General features: G+C 42.6%; 1 protein-coding gene across 1 annotated transcript in view; it reads right to left on the reverse strand.

Annotated features, from left to right (window-relative positions):
- The window catches only part of AMOT (angiomotin), a 62,522-nt gene that overhangs the window by 16,829 nt on the left and 27,073 nt on the right, over positions 1-18,620 (reverse strand). The window contains exons 6-8 of the mRNA XM_080794737.1: positions 16,567-16,711; positions 15,608-15,700; positions 12,988-13,133 (exon numbers count right to left, since the gene is read on the reverse strand). Of these exons, the coding sequence (XP_080650863.1) occupies positions 12,988-13,133; positions 15,608-15,700; positions 16,567-16,711 (384 nt within the window). The remainder of the gene's footprint in view (positions 1-12,987; positions 13,134-15,607; positions 15,701-16,566; positions 16,712-18,620) is intronic.

An 18,620-nucleotide genomic window follows, 5' to 3' on the forward strand; every position in this document is an offset into this window, starting at 1 on the left:
TCATTACCTAGCACTTGCCGCACTAGATATTTATTAAAAGAACACAAGTTATTTGTAATTTCTGCCTCAGTCATGAGCCTGAGTTGGTAACAGTGGACCATAATTTCTCAACTCCATTCTGGGACCTTTAAAGATATCTAAAGACTTGAAATAATGAATTGAATCTAAGAGTAAATGAGTCAAACATGATTCTTCCTCTTTCCAAGCCTATGAACCACAACTAAAAGCAAAGGGGGAAGCAGGTTGGGACTAAGAAATTGAGTTCTTTGTACCCTTGTAATTCATAAGCTTAATCCTGGCTCCGCTGGAATGGAGGAATGAGGGGGATCTCAGGGCTCTTTACAGAAGGCATATACCTCCTCAGCATTTAAGAAGACAGGGTAAATGCAGCCTTGCCAGCTGGTTAGTCAATGAGGAGGTTCTGCTTTTCATCATATTTGTGGGGTGCTATTTTGCTAATAAAATCAATGCATGGACTTTTTCTCAAACAGAAATTCCTCCAAGCTAGTCACAGCTGTCATTATCACTTTCATGGAAGCTGAGGTTATTAGGGATACTTTTACTATTAAGATCCAAATAAAAATATTATTGTTAACATTGTCAAAAGGAAATTGAAGAATTCAGCCCAACTCTAAGTTTTCAACAAATTCCCAAGCCCTTGAGCTACCTAGGCAGATAGCTGCAACGTGGGAAGTTACCCACCCTTCCAGCCTTGCCCACCCCCATTTAGCTGGGGCCAAGCCAGCAGAACCACGCCAACTTCCCCACTGCAGAAACCAGGTAACTTCTTAACGGTAATGAGTCCAAATCACTGCTGTCTAGAATGTCTGGTCAGACAGCAAAAGCATGTGCTGAACTGTCCTTGTCTTATAACTGTCTTCTCCTAATGTCGGAATGGCTAAAGTTTATCTTGGTTGCAGAAAATCTCTTATATTTTCCCACCAGACCTGTGGTATGCTTTATCTAGGTGACTGAGAAAACTTAAAAAAATTTTCTTGGGGTGCCTGGGTGGCTCAGTGGGTTAAAGCCTCTGCCTTCGGCTGAGGTCATGATCCCAGGGTCCGGGGATGGAGCCCCGCATCAGGCTCTCTGCCCCGCAGGGAGCCTGCTTCCCTTCCTCTCTCTCTGCCTGCCTCTCTGCCTACTTGTCATCTCTGTCAAATAAATATATAAAATATTTTTAAAAAATTTTCTTAAAGTTTCTTGTCATTTCCTTTCATTCCAAGACCTAGTTCAATTTAGCCTTGTAAACCAGTTGAGGTGAGTTGGAAGTCTACATGCTTTTATCCAGTAGACCTTTGCCTAGGAAATAAAACGAACAGTCATCACCGTAATCTTCCTCTCAGTAAGCTAACTCTTTCCTTTCCTGGGATGGGTGACTGTAACAACACTGACTAGGGCAGTGAAGACTGACAGACCCGGATGTCTCTGCCTTCCTATTTGCTAAGCTTAGAATACCTTGGAGAGCAGGCAATATTGTCTATCTTCACCTTCTGGGTTCTATAATCCTCATGAGCTATTTAAAGTTGAATGCATTTATTTGTGAATCACTCTGAAAATCCTAAGGGAGCAGTGCAATGTTAATGCAGAGGATGTTAACTATAATTACTCAGGCTTACAGCAGTTATACTTAAAGGCAATTAAAGTGAGCATGCAGTTCTTGCCTTGATGGTAAAGTACTCTGGTATAAGCACAGAGAACTGAAAAAGCAGCAGTCCAGGGCCAGGTGGATATCTCCATGTCTTCCCTTTCTTGAGAAAGGAAACCTTAATATCTTAGCAAAAGCATCTCCAGCAGTAGGAGTCACTGAGCCACTGGGATGATTACATATAAGGCACCAGGACCACTGCTGCCGGCCTAATTCTCCTCCTACCTCTTTTACGAGAAGAATGAGGATAGCTCACCCATAAATACCAGGGTCACCTAGGAGATGCTTTATGCCTAGATAACTTATGACAGAAAAGGACAACTCTAGGATGCTACCAATGCAAGACCCTATAGATTAAATCAACAAGTCAGTTATATTCTAAGTTATGTACTCTGTTTTCTAGATCTCATATTTATTTGTTTCTTTGTTTTAGAGAGGGAGGAAGAGGGGCAGAGGGAGAGTAAGAATGTTAAGCAAGCTTCACCTTCAGTGAGGAGTCCAAGACAAGGCTTGATCTCACAACCCTGAGATCATGACCTGAGCCAAAATCAAGAGTCGGATGTACTCAATTGACTGAGCCACCCAGGCACCCCTAGATCTCATCTATATTTAAAAAGGAACAGAGGTCTATATGGTTTATTAATTCCTTTACTATTTTTATAAGCTTCACTTTTACCTTCATCAAGATAAATCCCCTTTTCTTTTCTGACTCTCTTCCGTATACTTATCTCCTGTGCGTATCTCCTCAAATGTTAGATTGGTAATGAGGACATTCTAGGTGCCCAACTTCACCTTCCAATGTCATCAGAAATGTCAGTGGTTCCTTCTTAGGTAAAGAGAGAGGCCACATAGTACAATGGTTGTGGTTATGAGCTTTGGCCTCAGACTGTCTGAGTTCAGAACCTGGTTCTCCCACTCACTAGGTATGCAACCTGAGGTAAGATAATCTCTCCGAGCTTCCATTTATTCATTCATCAACAACATGGAGATGATGATGATGTGCTATACCTCTATGAGAATCAAATGAAATAACACATGAAGTGCTTAGTAGATCACCCAGCACAAAAAGGACTGTTCTTTTTTTAAAGAAAAAGTTAATGCCAAATCACACATGCTCTAAGCCTTCCAACTTGGCACATTCATGCCAGATATCCTTGATATGGTTATCATTATTTCAGTAACTCTCATTATCACATCAGTGTCTGATTAAGACAAACCAATCAGACAAATAACAACAGAAAGAGAAACACGCTGATAAATAGAGAACAAACTGGCGGTTGTCAGAGGGGAGAGGAGTGGGGGAATGGGCAAAATGGGTGAAGGGGATTAAGAGGTACAAACTTCCAGTTATAAAATATATAAGTCATGGGAATGAAAAGCATGGCATAAGGAATGTAGCTAATAATACTACAATACACTTATCATGGTGAGCATGTTATCATGTAAATAATTGTTGAATCACTGTGTTGTACACCACCAAGTAGTATTTTATGTCAACTATACTTAAAGATTAAAAAAAAAAAACCTTAAAGACATTAAAAATACAGGAATTTCCCCTAGGAAAACATGTTAAAATGAAGCCTCAGGGCACTTTGGTGGCTTAGTCGGTTAAGCATCCTACTGTTGATTTCAGCTGGGGTCATGATCTCAGGGTCATGAGATCGAGCCCCATGTTGGGCTCCACACTGGGCATGGAGCCTGATCTAAAAGTCTCTCTCTCCCTCTGCTCCTCCTCCCCAAAAAAACAACTAAGCCTCAGTTCATATGACAGAGCTTCAGGTATCTTTATAGGTCAAGGCCAGTCACTGGTGGTACAATTAGAAGTAAGCACTAAGTAGCTGCAAGGACACCATATTTTCTCCAAATGACTTCCGTTTTATGAGAAATAAATACTTTACTTATGGTTAAGGGTACTGTTTAAAGAGCCACAGGCAGAGCTCATTCCCTACCACATGCACACACGCACATACACAATCAGGTATTTCTATCTGACAACAAATGAAAGGTAAAGGAACAAAGTGGCAATCAGGAGACTTGGATTCTAGTCCTAGCTCTGCTATTGATGGTAATTTGCTTCCCTGTTTTCAGCCTCAGAGTCCCCATTTGTAAAAAATGAGGAGGGATTTAGGAGTCAGCCAAGCAAACTGGTCAGCAGCAGGCCAAATCCATCCAACCCCATCCACATACATAGTGGCTATAGATGCCTTCTGGCTAGAATGGCAATGCTGAGCAGGCCTATGGTCTACAAAGCTGAAACTATTTACTATCTGGTCCTTTGTAGATAAAATGCCATGCCCTGGAGTGATTTTCAAACTGTTCTGTGGAGTGCTTCAGAGGCCACTATGGTGGGTAAGTTGTATCAGATGGCTTCTCTTTTATGTGTTTTATATATATATTTATAAATTATATATGTATTTTCGGTGTTTTCTATATATATAGGGTTCTACGTAAAAGTTAACTTCCAAAAAAGATTACTACATATATACCATATTACCTCATTTCATCGTCTTTCATACTTAACTCTTCAGCATGGTTAAATTATTTAAGGTTCCCGAGGACCCCATGGCATTTCACGCCTCATTGCCTTTGGGTATGGCTTTCTCTCTCTTAGGAGAGACCACTGACCAGTAGGTTTCAAGAAGTTAAAAAAAAAAAAAAGCTACATAGGCTAGACAGACAGTCGCAGATGGTCTCTGATGGTCTTTCAATTCACAGGTATTTTATGGATCTGCTCTTCCCCTTTTCACCTTCAACACTGACCAATAATTAAGAAAGGAGGCAAAATGAGATCCTAGAATTCTATATGGGCACATTCTTGGAGGTAAAAACAAAACAGAAGTTGTGCCTTAGTTTGTGTGTATGTACATGGAAAAGACAGAACATACAACATGTGTGCTCCCCATAGGATCCTAGATGATTCATTTTTCTCTGTCTTCAGTATTCAAGGAAGTCAAAGTTCACTTGAAAAGTTTCTAAAGCCAAGGTAGTGGCTCAGGTCTAGAGATGAGTACCCATGCACCTCTAGAAGAAGCCAAGTTAATCCATCATTTAAACCAAATTCCTTTGGATATTCTGTGAATAGGGGAAATCATTCCAACCATTCAAATTTTCTTACCAAAGGCCAATTTTTAAAAACTTGTCAAAGCTCCCCTTCCCTTGCTTTCTTTAATTCTGTATTCTCCTAAAGTGGTTCCTTAAATCACTCTTACTTTCTGCGTTGATATTTTAGACCCACCTTCCCTTCCAACCCCATCCCTACATCTCACTATACCACAAAGGTCTAATCTATGAAGTTTATTCTTTTTGCCTCTATACCAATGGTTCTTCTCCAAGAATCATGGAGCAATGTGTGGAGACATTTTTGGTTGTTACAACTAGGGGTAGGTTGCTACTGGCTTCCCGTAGGTAGAAACCAGGTATACTGCTAAACATCCCACAACGTACAAGGCAGCCTCCTCTATTACCACCGGTAAAATATTATCTGGCCCCGAATGCCAATAATATTGAGGGTGAGAATCCTTGATCTACACTTCAGTACTACTGGAGATCTCATTCATGCCACACTTTGAACAAGTGCTTATATTCACATTTTAATGTTATCATGCTCTCTCTAGTCACTCACTCAGACCTCTAGCTGAGTGCAAGATTTCTCAGTCTGACACTTAATGTGTCCCAGACTGCTTTCATCTTCTCCAAAAGGCTATCCTTTTGATTGTTCAGTCATTATCATCATTTACTCTATTTTTCCAGTCTCAAAATCTTGAAATTATTGTTCCCTCTTTCCTTTGTCTAACATACCCAATCTCTCACTATTACTATGTGTTAATTCTAACATATCTCATATTCTTTTGTTTCCTTATATTTTCATGGCCTACATGGTTTTTTTCTTTAAAGATTTATTTACTCTAGAGAGAGCACACGTGCACGAGTGGGAGGGGCAGAGGGAGAGAGAATCTCAAGCAGACTCCATGCTGAGCGTGGAGCCTGATGCCGGACTTTGTCCTACAACCCTGAGACCATGACCCAAGCTCAAACCAAGAGTCAGATGCTCAACCGACTGCATTGCCCAGGCGTCCCTTTGGCCTACATAGGATTAAGTACTAATTTCACAACAAAGTTATTGTAATAATAACCTAACAGATCTCCTTTCAGCTGCCCTCTCCCATCTACATATAAGCATCTGTGCACATAAACACACACGCACAATCAGTCCATCCTATATACAGTGGCTATAACAGACTTCTTCTCTCATTCATATCTCAAGCTACTTGATGCTTTTCATTTCATCCCCAGTCTGCTATCACCCCTGTCCAGTCTAGACACAGCTCTTAAAACTGCTTTTATCAAAATGTTTCTGCCTCCTACTGCCTTAAAACTCAACCAGGCCTATCTTGCAAATAATCAACCTTTGTATTAGTCTGATCATTTCTCTTTCTTTTTTTAGTCTGATCATTTCTTCATTCCCCCCTCACCGTATCACTAAACTCTCCAGGAGTTTCTCCTTTACTAATCTTAACTGACCCTGATTGCTGCTTTTCTCAAAAGCCTCTCATAATGTATACTCTATTAGCAGTCACTGTAAAAGATTTTATTCATGTATGGATTCATTCATTCATTCAACAGATATTTACTGAATGCTTATCATTTGTCAGGCCCTATTCTACATCGGAGAGCAGTAGTGATGTAATAATGGGAAGCAAGACGAAGCCCCTGCCCCATTGGAGAGCAGCATCCTATAAGCCCCGTAAGGGCAGGGACCTTCTACTCCTTTGCATCTCTCTGAGGTCCTAGTTCTAGTTTATTGTTCACTACACTCTTGGTAACCAGTTATATTAATTAGCTGTCAAACAGAAGAATAAAAATGAGCATAGCATAGTTTAGCTATAACACTACAAATATATGAATAAATACACATTCATCAATGTATTCACTTTGTCTGGCAAGTCAAGGGTTTCAAGTCACTCTGATTCAGAGATAAATTTTTAAAGGGGAATCACAAAGTGGGAGGAACAGCAGAAAGGCAATCCAATGAAGAATAGGGCAAATACTCTCGAGCTCAATCAATCATATTTTTCCATTGCACTTCTGCAATAATTTGAACCCATTCCCAAGCATTTGGCAGATCTCTTAACCCCCTTCTGACTCAGGAAAATCTGATCCCTGCGAATGAATACCACGTGATGGCATCCCTTCCCTCCCTCCAACAACTGTGGACGTCTTTCAAATTTATTTTTTAAAAGATGGCTATATACAAAATTGCTTCTCAGACCCCTAAAGTTACCCAGTTACCCATTTATCTCAGCCATTTGCAAGGAAGTCATTTAATCATTGACCTTTTCCTTGTATGTACTGGTGGACAAAGTGTAGGGCAGGATATTTTGGAATTAAGAGATCTGGGCTTTATCCTAGATTTATCACTAACTATATAATCTGTCTACACTTTAATTTCCTAATCTGTCAGAAGAAGACAAAAGTTGCAAGGTTCATGGTGGGAGATACAATACAGATTTGGAAATGTTTTTGAAAAGTTAAAAAAATCATGTAGGGGGTGGGGATGAATAAGCAGAATACAGAATTTTTAGGGAGTAAAAATACTCTATATGATACCATAATGGTCGATACATGTCATTATACATTTATCCAAACCCACAGAGGGTACGATACCAAGAGTGATCCATAACATAAACTATGGACCTTGGATCACTGATGTGTGAACATAGGCTCATCAACTGTAACAAATATGACCTCTCTGGTGGGTGGTGTTAATAATGGCAGAGGCTATGCAGCTGTGGAAGCAGGGGGTAGATAGAAAATCTCCATACCTTACTTTCTATTTTCCTGGGAACCTGAAACTGCTCTGAAAAGTCTTAATAAATAATAAAAAAATATATACAGATGGATAGGTAGAGGGGTTAGGCTATTGTTACTGGCTAGACTAACACCATCATAGGCATACACTTACTTCACTGGCTAGAAGGCACTAAAACTGGTCACACAGAAGTAAGTGCAGTGCCATAGAGGACAGCCTTCATTATGTTTGATTTTCATCTTCCTGTCCATTGCCACAACTCCACTCACTATGTCACCGATGTCACAGTTCAAGTGTATTTTCTTTGCTCCTCTCCTTTGTAAAACTAGTTCATATGTTGCTCCATGAGCCTTCAGTAATTTCTGTGTAATTTGATTTAGCCTTACTCAGGAGCCCCTGGCTCCAAGTAAGAGTTCCCTCTGAAGTAATTTGGTAACACTACCCTGGTATTAGCAAGCTGCCTCTGTCCATTGCCAAGAGGCTGTGGTCCACTGGTGGATATTAAAAGAACTGAAGAGTAGAAACCACCTCTAGAAACTTGCTACCAAGAGAATGAAGTTCATTCTGTTAAGGAGACTAAAGAAATTATACAAGGCTTCCATTTGGGAATTTAAAAAGTGAAAATCATAGGAAAAACTTAGAAAATCAAGTTTTCAGTGGTCACTCAATCTTTATTTGGGGTGGGGACATAATTTTTTAACACACTGGGTGCAACAACACCTACTTCAAAAAAATATTCTGCGAGGGCACCTGGGTGGCTCAGTGGGTTAAGTGTCTGCCTCTTAATTTCAGGTCAGTTCATGATCTCAGGTCATGAGGCTGAAGCCTCTGTCAGGCTCCACATTGGGTATGGAGCCTACTTAAGATTCTCACCGCCCCCCTCCCCGTCAACACACACACTCTCTCTCTAAAAAAAAAAAACAAACTACTGCCATAAATATGGGAAATGTCATCCTTAGATGAAATGCCCTTCAAATAAGCCAAAAATCCATCCTGGGTAGATAAAGTACTTTAACTGAATTCCTATCAATACTCTAAATGCACACATAATTAGTAACCTCAGATCTTCCATCCACATTTATAATCCATCATGACTACTGTGTGACTTTAACCTACTCACACAATGTGCTATTGCCTGGAGATGATTTTGGATGAAACATAAATGTCTAGGCCTAGTACATCTTCCTCCAGTACTGGGAAAGGAGACCTTCTTATGGTACTATATGGATAAGTGTGACAGCAGAAAACTGTCCATCTCCAAAACCAAAATGACAAATCAAGTAAGTAGCAAGGGAATTACAAATGAGAAAAAATACCAGCCATAAAAGAATAATGGTGGAAATGGAAGGGAAACAACATGAATTTTGTTTTGAAGAATTGAGTGGAGCAGCAAAAGGACACTGGAAAATGCATGGGCATCAAGAGTTATCAGTGTGATGTTTAAATCACCACCAGCTACTGTAGTTCAGAAAAGGTTAACACTTGGGCCCCTTTTCCCTGAATCTCTGTGGCTGTCATCCTAGCCTAAAGCCAAAGAACAAGGCTCACTGACTTTTTCTGCCAGCCCTCCCACATTCTGCTCTCTCCCTTCCAGGGCCCTCTGCTCAGTAAGCAGCCCACCCGCAGCATCTTCCCTCTTTGATCTTGCCAGGGCCTTTTTCCCACCATTCCTGAAACAATTACCCAAGCAGTGGCTCAGCTCTGGATCATCATAAGACAGTAGCCAGCCAGGAGTCTGAGCTGCCTTGAGCCTTGTGAGTGGATATGCCAGGCATCTGTCGAAACTCTCCAGTGAGGTCAAATTAGCGGTAGTGTGCATCGCGGGTGGGAGGGAAGTTGGGGGAGGTCCCTTTGCATGGAAGAATATCATGGTTGCTGTGGACAGAGTTCTTTTGCCTTGGAGTTTAATGGGCCTCCACTTCAACACGACCTACGTGTCCAGAAAGATAAGGGCAAGGATGGAAAGGCACCATTTACCTTGGCTGCTAGTTGCTGCATAGGCTGCAGATTGGTGGCAAGACCTGAGTCATATATAGTGAATCACCAAAAAACCAGGTCTCTCCTTTAGTAAAAGTGCTATCCCCTTCCAGCAAGATACCTCCCCAGATGTCAACAGAGCGAGGTCCATCAGAGAATCTGTGCTGAGCTTGGAAGAGGAAGAAGCTGTGATTGTGGGAAAAGGTTCTCTGTAAGCCTGAGGCACATTTCTGTATAAAGCTTAGAGCACAGTGAATTGTACCATGGGCAAGAGACTTAATGGGATTAGAAAAAGGAAATGAATTTGAAGAGCATCTAAATGAGGACTTTCTCCAGATAGGGAACTACATTTTCTATTCCTGAATACCCTCCTTGATTTAGAGATGTTAACTAATTTTGTGAACACGGAAGATTCCTTACTAGATTAGTTCCAGAGCTACCTTCCGTAATGTTCCATACTTAAAAATTTTACCCCAGACAGAAGAAGCCTAATGGAGGTTGAGTCGCAGCAGATGAGCTTGAAAGTTCAATAATCAATTCCTGTATTTAAGATTAAGGATAAGGAATGTTTTCCTCTGAATATTGTAAAGGAGATAAGGCAACCACCACTCAGGTGCAAACCAAGGTCAGATAGGCTGCTAAGACAGAAAAGACAGTAAGAATCAGTGGATTTTTCCTGAGACATGGTTTCAAGCCCCTACATGTGCTAGAGGTGACCAGGCTTAAGAGTATGGGAGACATTACATGACTTCTGCCTTTGTGATTCCATTGGGTAGAAGGCTCTTGGCCCATTCTCTCCATCAAATGCTGCACCTCCTTTAGCAACAGCAACTCAGATTTCCCAACGACCAGACTGAGCAAAAGTCCAAGTTGGGTGAAGACTAAAAATTAACAATAATCAATGAGCTCATTTAAGATACCTGGCCACCAGGTGCCATGATTGAATCCTAGCCCAATTTTCAGAACTTCTTTTTTAAATCGTAAATCTGTGTGTTTCGGGGGCAGGGCCCTAGAAATCTAAATCCTAAAAATCTCTGGAACAAATGCCCAGAAAAGCCTCAGAAGCCAGAAATATATTTCAGGCAACTGTTGCAGAGAGGGCTGCCCAGTGGGAACTACAAATTAACATCCTCTCCTTAGATGTATATTGTATATTATTTTCATGATTAACAACCAGTTACCACTGAGCCCTAGGACACAGCAAACCAAGATAGATGTGGAGTCTTTGTCCCCATTTATCTCCTACTGGATGGGCACCCTTCCTGGAGAGGCAGCAGGGCTGTGTATACAGTCCAATCTCAAACCACTCTGGACAAGCTTCTCACAGTCTTGTTGAAAAAGAGGGGCCCTATGAGTGAAACCTTTTCTTTTTAAATGAAAAGACGCAGGGGTTACTAAATTTGAACAAGCGCCCACATTTTCTCTTTGGGAATAGAACCAAAGGATGATTCAGACAGGGAGACAAGCAGCAAGGGTAGGGAATGAAGAGTCATGAGATTCCAGTTTTATTCCTGGCTTTACCCAAGACTTGCCATGTGACCACCAGCAAGCTACTTCTCAGCCAGTCTCTCAGTTTTCCCTTCTCTCAAAGAATACAGTCTTATCCTTGTCCTGTAATTTACTCTGTGATTTCCTCACAAAAAAAGGGGAAGGAAAAGCATTAATGAGGTATAGCAAAAGGTTCAAGGGTGTGCTCCTTAGGTCTGGATACCAGACATACACAAGCATTCCTCATGTTCAATAAAGAAACTTAGCAGTATTTCACATGTAGACAGCTCAAGAAGCAGGACATGAGCCCAATTTATCCAACCTGAAGTTTAACGATGAAGCAAATCAGGTCAAGGATAATATAGGTTAGGTGACATTACCTACTGGAAATCTATGAACCCACAACCCATAAGCATTTTTTTTAAAAGATTTATTCATTTGACAGAGGGCAAGCAATGAGAGGGGCAAAGGGAGAGGGAGATGGAGAGAATCTCAAGCGGACTCCCGCTGAGCGTGGAGCCCCATCTCAAAACCCCTGCAGATCATGACCTGAGCTGAGATCAGGAGTCAGACACTCAACTGACTAAGCCATGCAGGTGCCCCTCCAACAAGTGTTTTAATCCCTACCCCCAAAACCAAAGGGTATCTGTAAGTCAGATCTCTAGGAACTAGAACCATTCTTACTGAGGGAGAAGAAGCAGGCAATGAAGGAAGGTAGGAAGGACAGCTCATACATAAAAGAGCTACAGTGCTGAGGGCTTGGTCACCACTTTATAAGGCTTCCAGTGTTACAATGGAGGCTATTTTTTCTCTTAAAACAGAATTCAAATTTTAGAATAGTTAGCGAGATATGAAATTTTCTTCAAGTTACACTTCGGCATCAATTTTTGCTGGAACAGACCCATTCCCTGAAGTATAAAACATCGAAGAGTTAGTAGTACTTCAATACAATGACAACTGACAGGCAAGATTAATTAGTGACAGGCCAGCAGCAACACTGCCTGCATTTCACATGAACACAGTTCAGTGTTGCAATCGAGTAACATCTACATCAAGACTAATCAGATACATATTTATCATATGCTTAGTAGTTTGGGGGCCCCTGTAATTGTCAAAGAAAGACTCCATCCTTGCACACAAAAAAAGTGACAATTTTACCCCACCACATACCTACATTCTACAACCTAGCCAGGAAGAACCAGGGCACTGCTCCTGGCCTGCCACGAACTGTAAATTGTCCCTGGGTCCCATCCTGTTTGAGACTGCTTCTATTTCAAAACCAATCTGTAAAATAAATCCTGGGACAAGGGGCATAGCCATCAAATTTCATTTATCTTATTAATTTTTACCTAAGAGGACCAACTTCCCACCGAGTATGGGAAGGCAAGGACCATTTTGATGTTAAGATCCCTGGAGTACTTTAAAATTATGGAATCATTTTTTAGCCCTTCTTAAAAAAAAAAAAAAGCTTTAAAGCCCTATAAGGGCAGGAATTAAAAAGTATATATCGGTCACAGGCTTGAAGTAGGGCTAGGTCTACAGTGAGAACTTGGAGGGGGGTGGCCACCTTCTTAGATGAATGAGCAAAGGGAAATTGCTCCTTGACCTTGGTGATTTTCTATTCTGGAGCCAAAGGAACTTGCAGAAAAGAGAAAAGAAATCAAAGTCCACTCACACCAGCACAGCTATAACTAGAAGTAGCAGATGGCAGGGCGCCTGGGTGGCTCAGTCAGTTAAGTGTTCAACTCATAATTTTGGCTCCGGTTGTGAGATAGATCTCTGAGTCAGTCTGCGCACTCCGTGGGGAACCTGATTGGGTTTCTCTCTCTCCCTATTCCTCCACCCCTCCCCCCCACTTGTGTTGTCTCTCTAGTCCATGCTCTTAAATAAATAAATAAATAAATAAATCTTTAAAAAAAAAAGAAGTAGCAGATGGTACTTTCTACTGGGGGATTGTGTAGCTGCCAGTTCACCAAAGTGGGGAGTCCCCAGCACCCTTGATCCCTTGATTTCCCAACTTTTCCCCACCTCAGCCTCATATGCTACTTAAGGAAACTACACATACCTCTTCTTCCAGCTTGACCACCTTGGCCTGGGCATTGCTCAGGGCCTGGTCTCGGATTTCAATGTGTCGCCGTTGGTCCTCATTGGTAGAACGGGCAGTGGCCAGCTCAGCCTCCAGCTTCTCCTTCTCCCTTTGGCTTTCCTTATCTATCAAGACAAGAGTTGTCATTACTGCCACTCCGGAGCTGGCTCAAAACCTTACCTGAGTAAAACTGACAATGAGACCCATTATTAAGCATTGTCTAACACACAGCTGAAAGAACCAGCATACCCAAGATCTGGACTCTCTCACTGGACCTACCAACAACTTGCGATGTAAATTCAGAAAAGTCACTTAACAGTGGTTGTTGTGCAGAAGTAATGTGAAAGGGGATGTAAAAAGTGTGATGAAAAGTATGATGCAAAGAATACACACACATCAGAAGAAAACGTAGGCTTGTTTCTTCAATTTTATTTCTTCAAGTGGTCTTATATTAGCAAAAGAGCCACTGAGCCCCCCCCCCCGGAGTTTTTCTTATTATCTTGGGACAGTATACTAAATCAATCTAAAAATGATATCTCACAAACTGTGTAAAATTCCAAATCCCACTCTTTCCTAACATTATTTTCCAACCGAAGTATAAGTCCTGGATTGCATCGTCGGGAGAGAAGACCAAGACAAGTGTAGTCATCCCCTCTGCCTTTCAGGTGCCTCCCCTTTTAACTAGGGCAGACCTCATACCAAAAACTCAAAAGAGCAGTTTTGATTCTCATTTGGAGGTGTAGTGCCCTTCCTCTGCAGACCATAATACCTAGGTTAAATAGTGCAGCCTTACCTTCCTTCCCATTCTGACATTACATATCTATTCAGCTGTACCTTGGAAAGAAATGAGTATTTGTTGACTACTTATTACCTACCAAGTAGTGTACTCTTAGTCCTCAGAAGGACTCCCCTGCAAGAAAAGTGTTATTCTGTTCTCCATTTTGTATATGAAAAGACAAGAGACCCAGAGGGCCTGAGTAACTTGTACCAGGTCTCACAATTAGTCAGTGAATACACAGCAGAACCCATGCTTACGGCCAGGCTGTTCTAAACTCTTTCTAACCAGACTGACTTCTTCTAGGGTTGCGTTGGTTTGGCCTCTCGAGGATGAGTGGAGCCCATTCCCCGGGGAGGCTCTTCAAGAGGGCTGTCTTGCCTCTTGCCACAGTTCCAACCACGCAGCACCCTGTTGATGTCCAAAGGCAAAAAGAACTAAGAGGCCACAAGTCATGCCCTCTTCTCTGCTTGTTAAGTAGAGTCCATTTTTCCCTTCTAGAACCATGTGGCAGCCTTTCCCCTTGCTGTTAATACAGTTTTTATCTACTGAGTTCCCGCATTTTATAAACCAGTAGCAGAGCTCCCAGGACCCCTGAAATACCATTACGACACAGGGAGGAGGAGTATGAACTAGTAGACCTGGGGCAAGAATCATACATTTTCTCTTTTGATTTGTTTTATCCTGGGAGGCCACCACCTTCTGCACGAGGCAACCAGCTTCCAGGGGCACCGTGACACCCCAAGAGCAACTCCGCAACAATTTATACCAGAAAAACTGCATTCTTCCCTCTGAGACAAACAGACAAAGGAACAGGAGGCTCAGGGAAATGAGGAAGAAAAAAGCCCCACTTCTGAGGCCAGTGCACCACAGAGCAACCCAGGGAGGGAGGGAGATATTGTAAGTGAAGATCAAACAAACTTGTAAAAGCGGACTGGAAGCTGCACGGAATGACTTGAAAGGGTCATGTGGAGGCCCAGCAAAGATGGGGCCTGACAAGTCCCCTCCGTGCGCTACTCCAGCTGGGAGCCGCAGGGAGGGAGGCTGGGGGTCGGCAGCACCAATTACGGGCACATGCTGAGTGAGGGTAGTTCATCTGTTTCCCCCTATGGGTTCAATCCACTGCAGAGTTTTTATTGCCGGTTTTATTGTGGTAACTGCAAAGAATGAGGCATTGTCTAGCTGGGTGGAGTCTATTAGGGACCGATAAAGAAGAGGATTAGTTCATTGTCACGGTCCTTGGAGTATTTCCAGACAAAGGAAACACTATTATGGGGAAGACGTAGTTCTGCCCTCCCCCACATCCTCCAACTGGGCGACCAGAGTCAGTAGCTCAGGCCATGGCAGTGGTCTTCCTCTAGCTCCCTTTGCCCTTGGCCAATATGGAATGATATGATATAATACAGGGTGTTTAAGTAAGGGAGCCGCAGGTGCGGATTAGGTATTCCAAACGCTACCATCCTGCACGTTAATCCTGTCTCTACCACAGCCAGCCCACGGAGCCTTCAACAATAAATCCCGCCAATATTAAGAGACCCCATGTTCACTAAGGTCCTTTTCAGCTAGCCGTGACAAAAGCAGGGGTTTCAAGGGGCTTCTCTGGTTTAATACAGAGGGAGCCATGCTGATGTGACTAAATGTGGCAAGCAGCCTTCTTGGCCTCGAAGGAAAAAAGAACAAGATGCTTGAACAGGAAAGAGAATCCTGAGATGTCATTTGCTCTGTCCTGGCTGTTCTAGGAGGATATGCAGATCTGTGTAACCTTTTTAAACATCTGGCTCCCAACCACACATTAATACCTGCTGCCAGAGCTTTCAGACTTACTTTTTGCAAAGAGCTGAGAGATGGTTTTTCTAGTATCCTCTGATCCCTCATATTCCTTCTCCGCAAGCTGCTTGTTGGCAGTCTCTAGACGCTCTGTGGAATTCAGAGACAATCAACAGGGCTCCATATACAAATTTCCAAGCACATGGTGTTTGCTCTCTAAATACCGATCTTGGGCAAAACAAGCCTGCTTCTTCTTGTTACCAGGGAATAGGTGACACAGACACAGATTCACAAATGTGGAGCCCCAAACAAATCTCAACCATGGTTGGGAAGGAGGAGGTGAGCACTTAACACTTTCACCCCTCCCTCACTAAACCAAAGTGCAGAATTCTTAATTCCGATGCAGCAATCTATCCCTGAATATATGACATCTTTCATTTGCCAGGAAAAAGAGCATCAAAGTTATCATGAAGTCTTTAAAATCATGTAACATCAAAGCTAGAAGGGGACCACGGGCAGTGTCTAGTTCAGTTGTCTCATTTTATCAACAAGACATTTTAAATTCAAAGACAGAAAATAACATTCCCAAGGTCATCAGTTTTGAAGGTGATTAAGGTGGTCTTTTCTCACCATCTCCAGTATTATCATGTTAGGGTAAAAATAAAAGGAGGGAGTCCCAGAAACAACAGAGGACATCACTATTTCAAGTTTGCATGGCCAAAAGACAGACCTCTGCAAAACCTAGAAAGGAGAGAGGCAACACGGATTGTGGGGGCAAGCCAGGTGGGTCCAGGAGTCCTGGGGGGATACTGCCTGATTAACACATCAGCTCATCCCACTTTCACGAAGCAAGCTTGGGACCAAGTTCTGATGCCGGCCCCAAAATCTAGCCTGGTCTATGCCCTGCAATTTACTAGTCATACTAGTGGGCTGGACAAGCCTTGAGAGCCCCAATGTATGCTCCTCAGCCCTTCCCTTCGCCATCTTGGCCAATGCTTCAGAAGTGAGTCCCTCACCTCTCAGATCCCTGTTGAAGTCATGCATCCTTCGAATTTCACCCTCAAGCTTGTTTCTCATGGCTTTCTCCAGGGCCTCTCTTTTGGAGGAGGATTTTACAAGGTTCTCATACGCCTCCGAGACACGCTGGATTTCTGTCTCCACCTGGAAAAGAAAAAAAAAAAAAAAGGAAAGATAGTGGGGATGGTAGGAGCTTAATGGGATAGATGGTCTGAAAGGATATATGCAAATCCTTAATAACAGCTTCTCCCAGGGCTTTACAGATGGCTAAGAGGCCTGCATAACAGTCAGATAAGAAAAGTTTCCCAGAAGAATTTCTTAAAAAAAAAAAAGATTTATTTATTTAACTTGAGAGAGATCTATTGCGCAGGCACAGGGTCGGGGGAGGGGCTGAGGGAGAGTAAATCTCAAGGAGACGCTGCACTGAGCACGGAGCCCCACAGTGGGGGCTTAATCCCAAAACTCTGAGATCAGGACCTGAGCCTAAACCAAAAGTCAGATGCTTAAACCGACTGAGCTCCCCAGGCACCCCCAGAAGGATTTCTAAAGTCAATGTTCAGCTAGCTCAGCAACCAACTCACAGGGTCATGAGATTCCCTCAGATTCAAAACAAATACGGTTTCTGCCTTCAGAGAAGGTGGTAGGAGAAAATAAATTTCATAAGTACAGTTATAAATGATTTTAATTTCTGCACAAGAATTTTCTTAATTTTGAAAATATGATTAATAATGTATACAGTATGTCAATAACATTATTTCAGAGTGTCCAGAGGGCTTTCACAAGTTTATTTCTATTTGCCCTGCTATCTGCCTTCACAAGGACACCGCTCCCCATTTTAGCACAGGGAAAAGTGAAACTGACCTTTCTGAGATCAAGTTAGTGGCAGAGGCGAACCCTAAAAACTCAAAGCCTCGGCCTTATCCAGTAGTTCAGTTCACTCTAACAAACCTTTACCAAGGGCTAAATATTTACAGAGCTTGTTAAAATACCCGTGGGGGTGGGGGTGCCTAGGTGGCTCAGTGTGTTAAAGCCTCTGTCATTGGCTCGGGTCATGGTCCCAGGGTCCTGGGATTGGGTTCTGGGATCGGGCCCTGCATCGGGCTCTCCGCTCAGCGAGGAGCCTGCTTCCCCCTCTCTCTCTGCCTGCCTCTCTGCCTACTTGGGATCTCTGTCAGATAAACAAATAAAATATAAAAAAAATTTTTTAAATACCCGTTGGGTGTGTAGGCATGAATGAGGACATTACTGTTTCCCTTCAAGGAGCTTTCAATCTAATCAAGTAAAAGAATAAAGAGAAGGATGCCTTAGTCAGAGCAGTAGAAGTAAGCGCTACAAAAGTAAAGGGAGGAAGAGGTTACTCCTGGTTGGGGTGAGGGGAGAGGAGACCAATTTCAGGCAGGAGGTGGCATTTTGAGTCAGATCCTAAAAGCTAGGTCAGATTTCAATGAGCAGAGGTGAGGGGAAGGGTATTCTATTCTGAGCGAGCGAATGTATTCCCTGAATGACCAGTCGTCTCATTTGCTAGACTCTGTGGGGTACACGGAGGGAAGCTGGTGAGATCTGGCTGTAAAGACAGACTGGAGTCAGATCATAAAAGGGCTTTAACGCCAGGTATTTGGACTTTATCCCATAGTCAGTGGGAAACCAGTACAGATTTTTGAACGGAAATTCATGATCCGAGTTATGTTTTTTTTTTTTAAAGATTTTATTTTTTTATTTATTTGACAGAGAGAGAGATAGAATCACAAGTAGGCAGAGCAGCAGGCAGAGAGGGAGAAGCAAGCTCCCCGCCAAGCAGAGAGCCCGATGCGGGGCTCGATCCCAGGACCCTGAGATCATGACCTGAGCCGAAGGCAGAGGCTTAACCCACTGAGCCACCCAGGTGCCCCCGGAGTTATGTTTTATGATACCACTGCAAATCTTGTAAAATGGGGGGAGAAAAAAAACATACACACAAAACCTCGAAGAGAAAGGGTCTTGCCCCAAATCAGCCCGAATCGAGAAGAAACTAAGAAATTAGACTCCAGAGTCTTTCTGTAACCAGTACAGCTTC

The sequence above is a fragment of the Martes martes genome (genome assembly GCF_963455335.1).
Source record: "Martes martes genome assembly, chromosome: X".
Lineage (NCBI taxonomy): Eukaryota > Metazoa > Chordata > Mammalia > Carnivora > Mustelidae > Martes > Martes martes.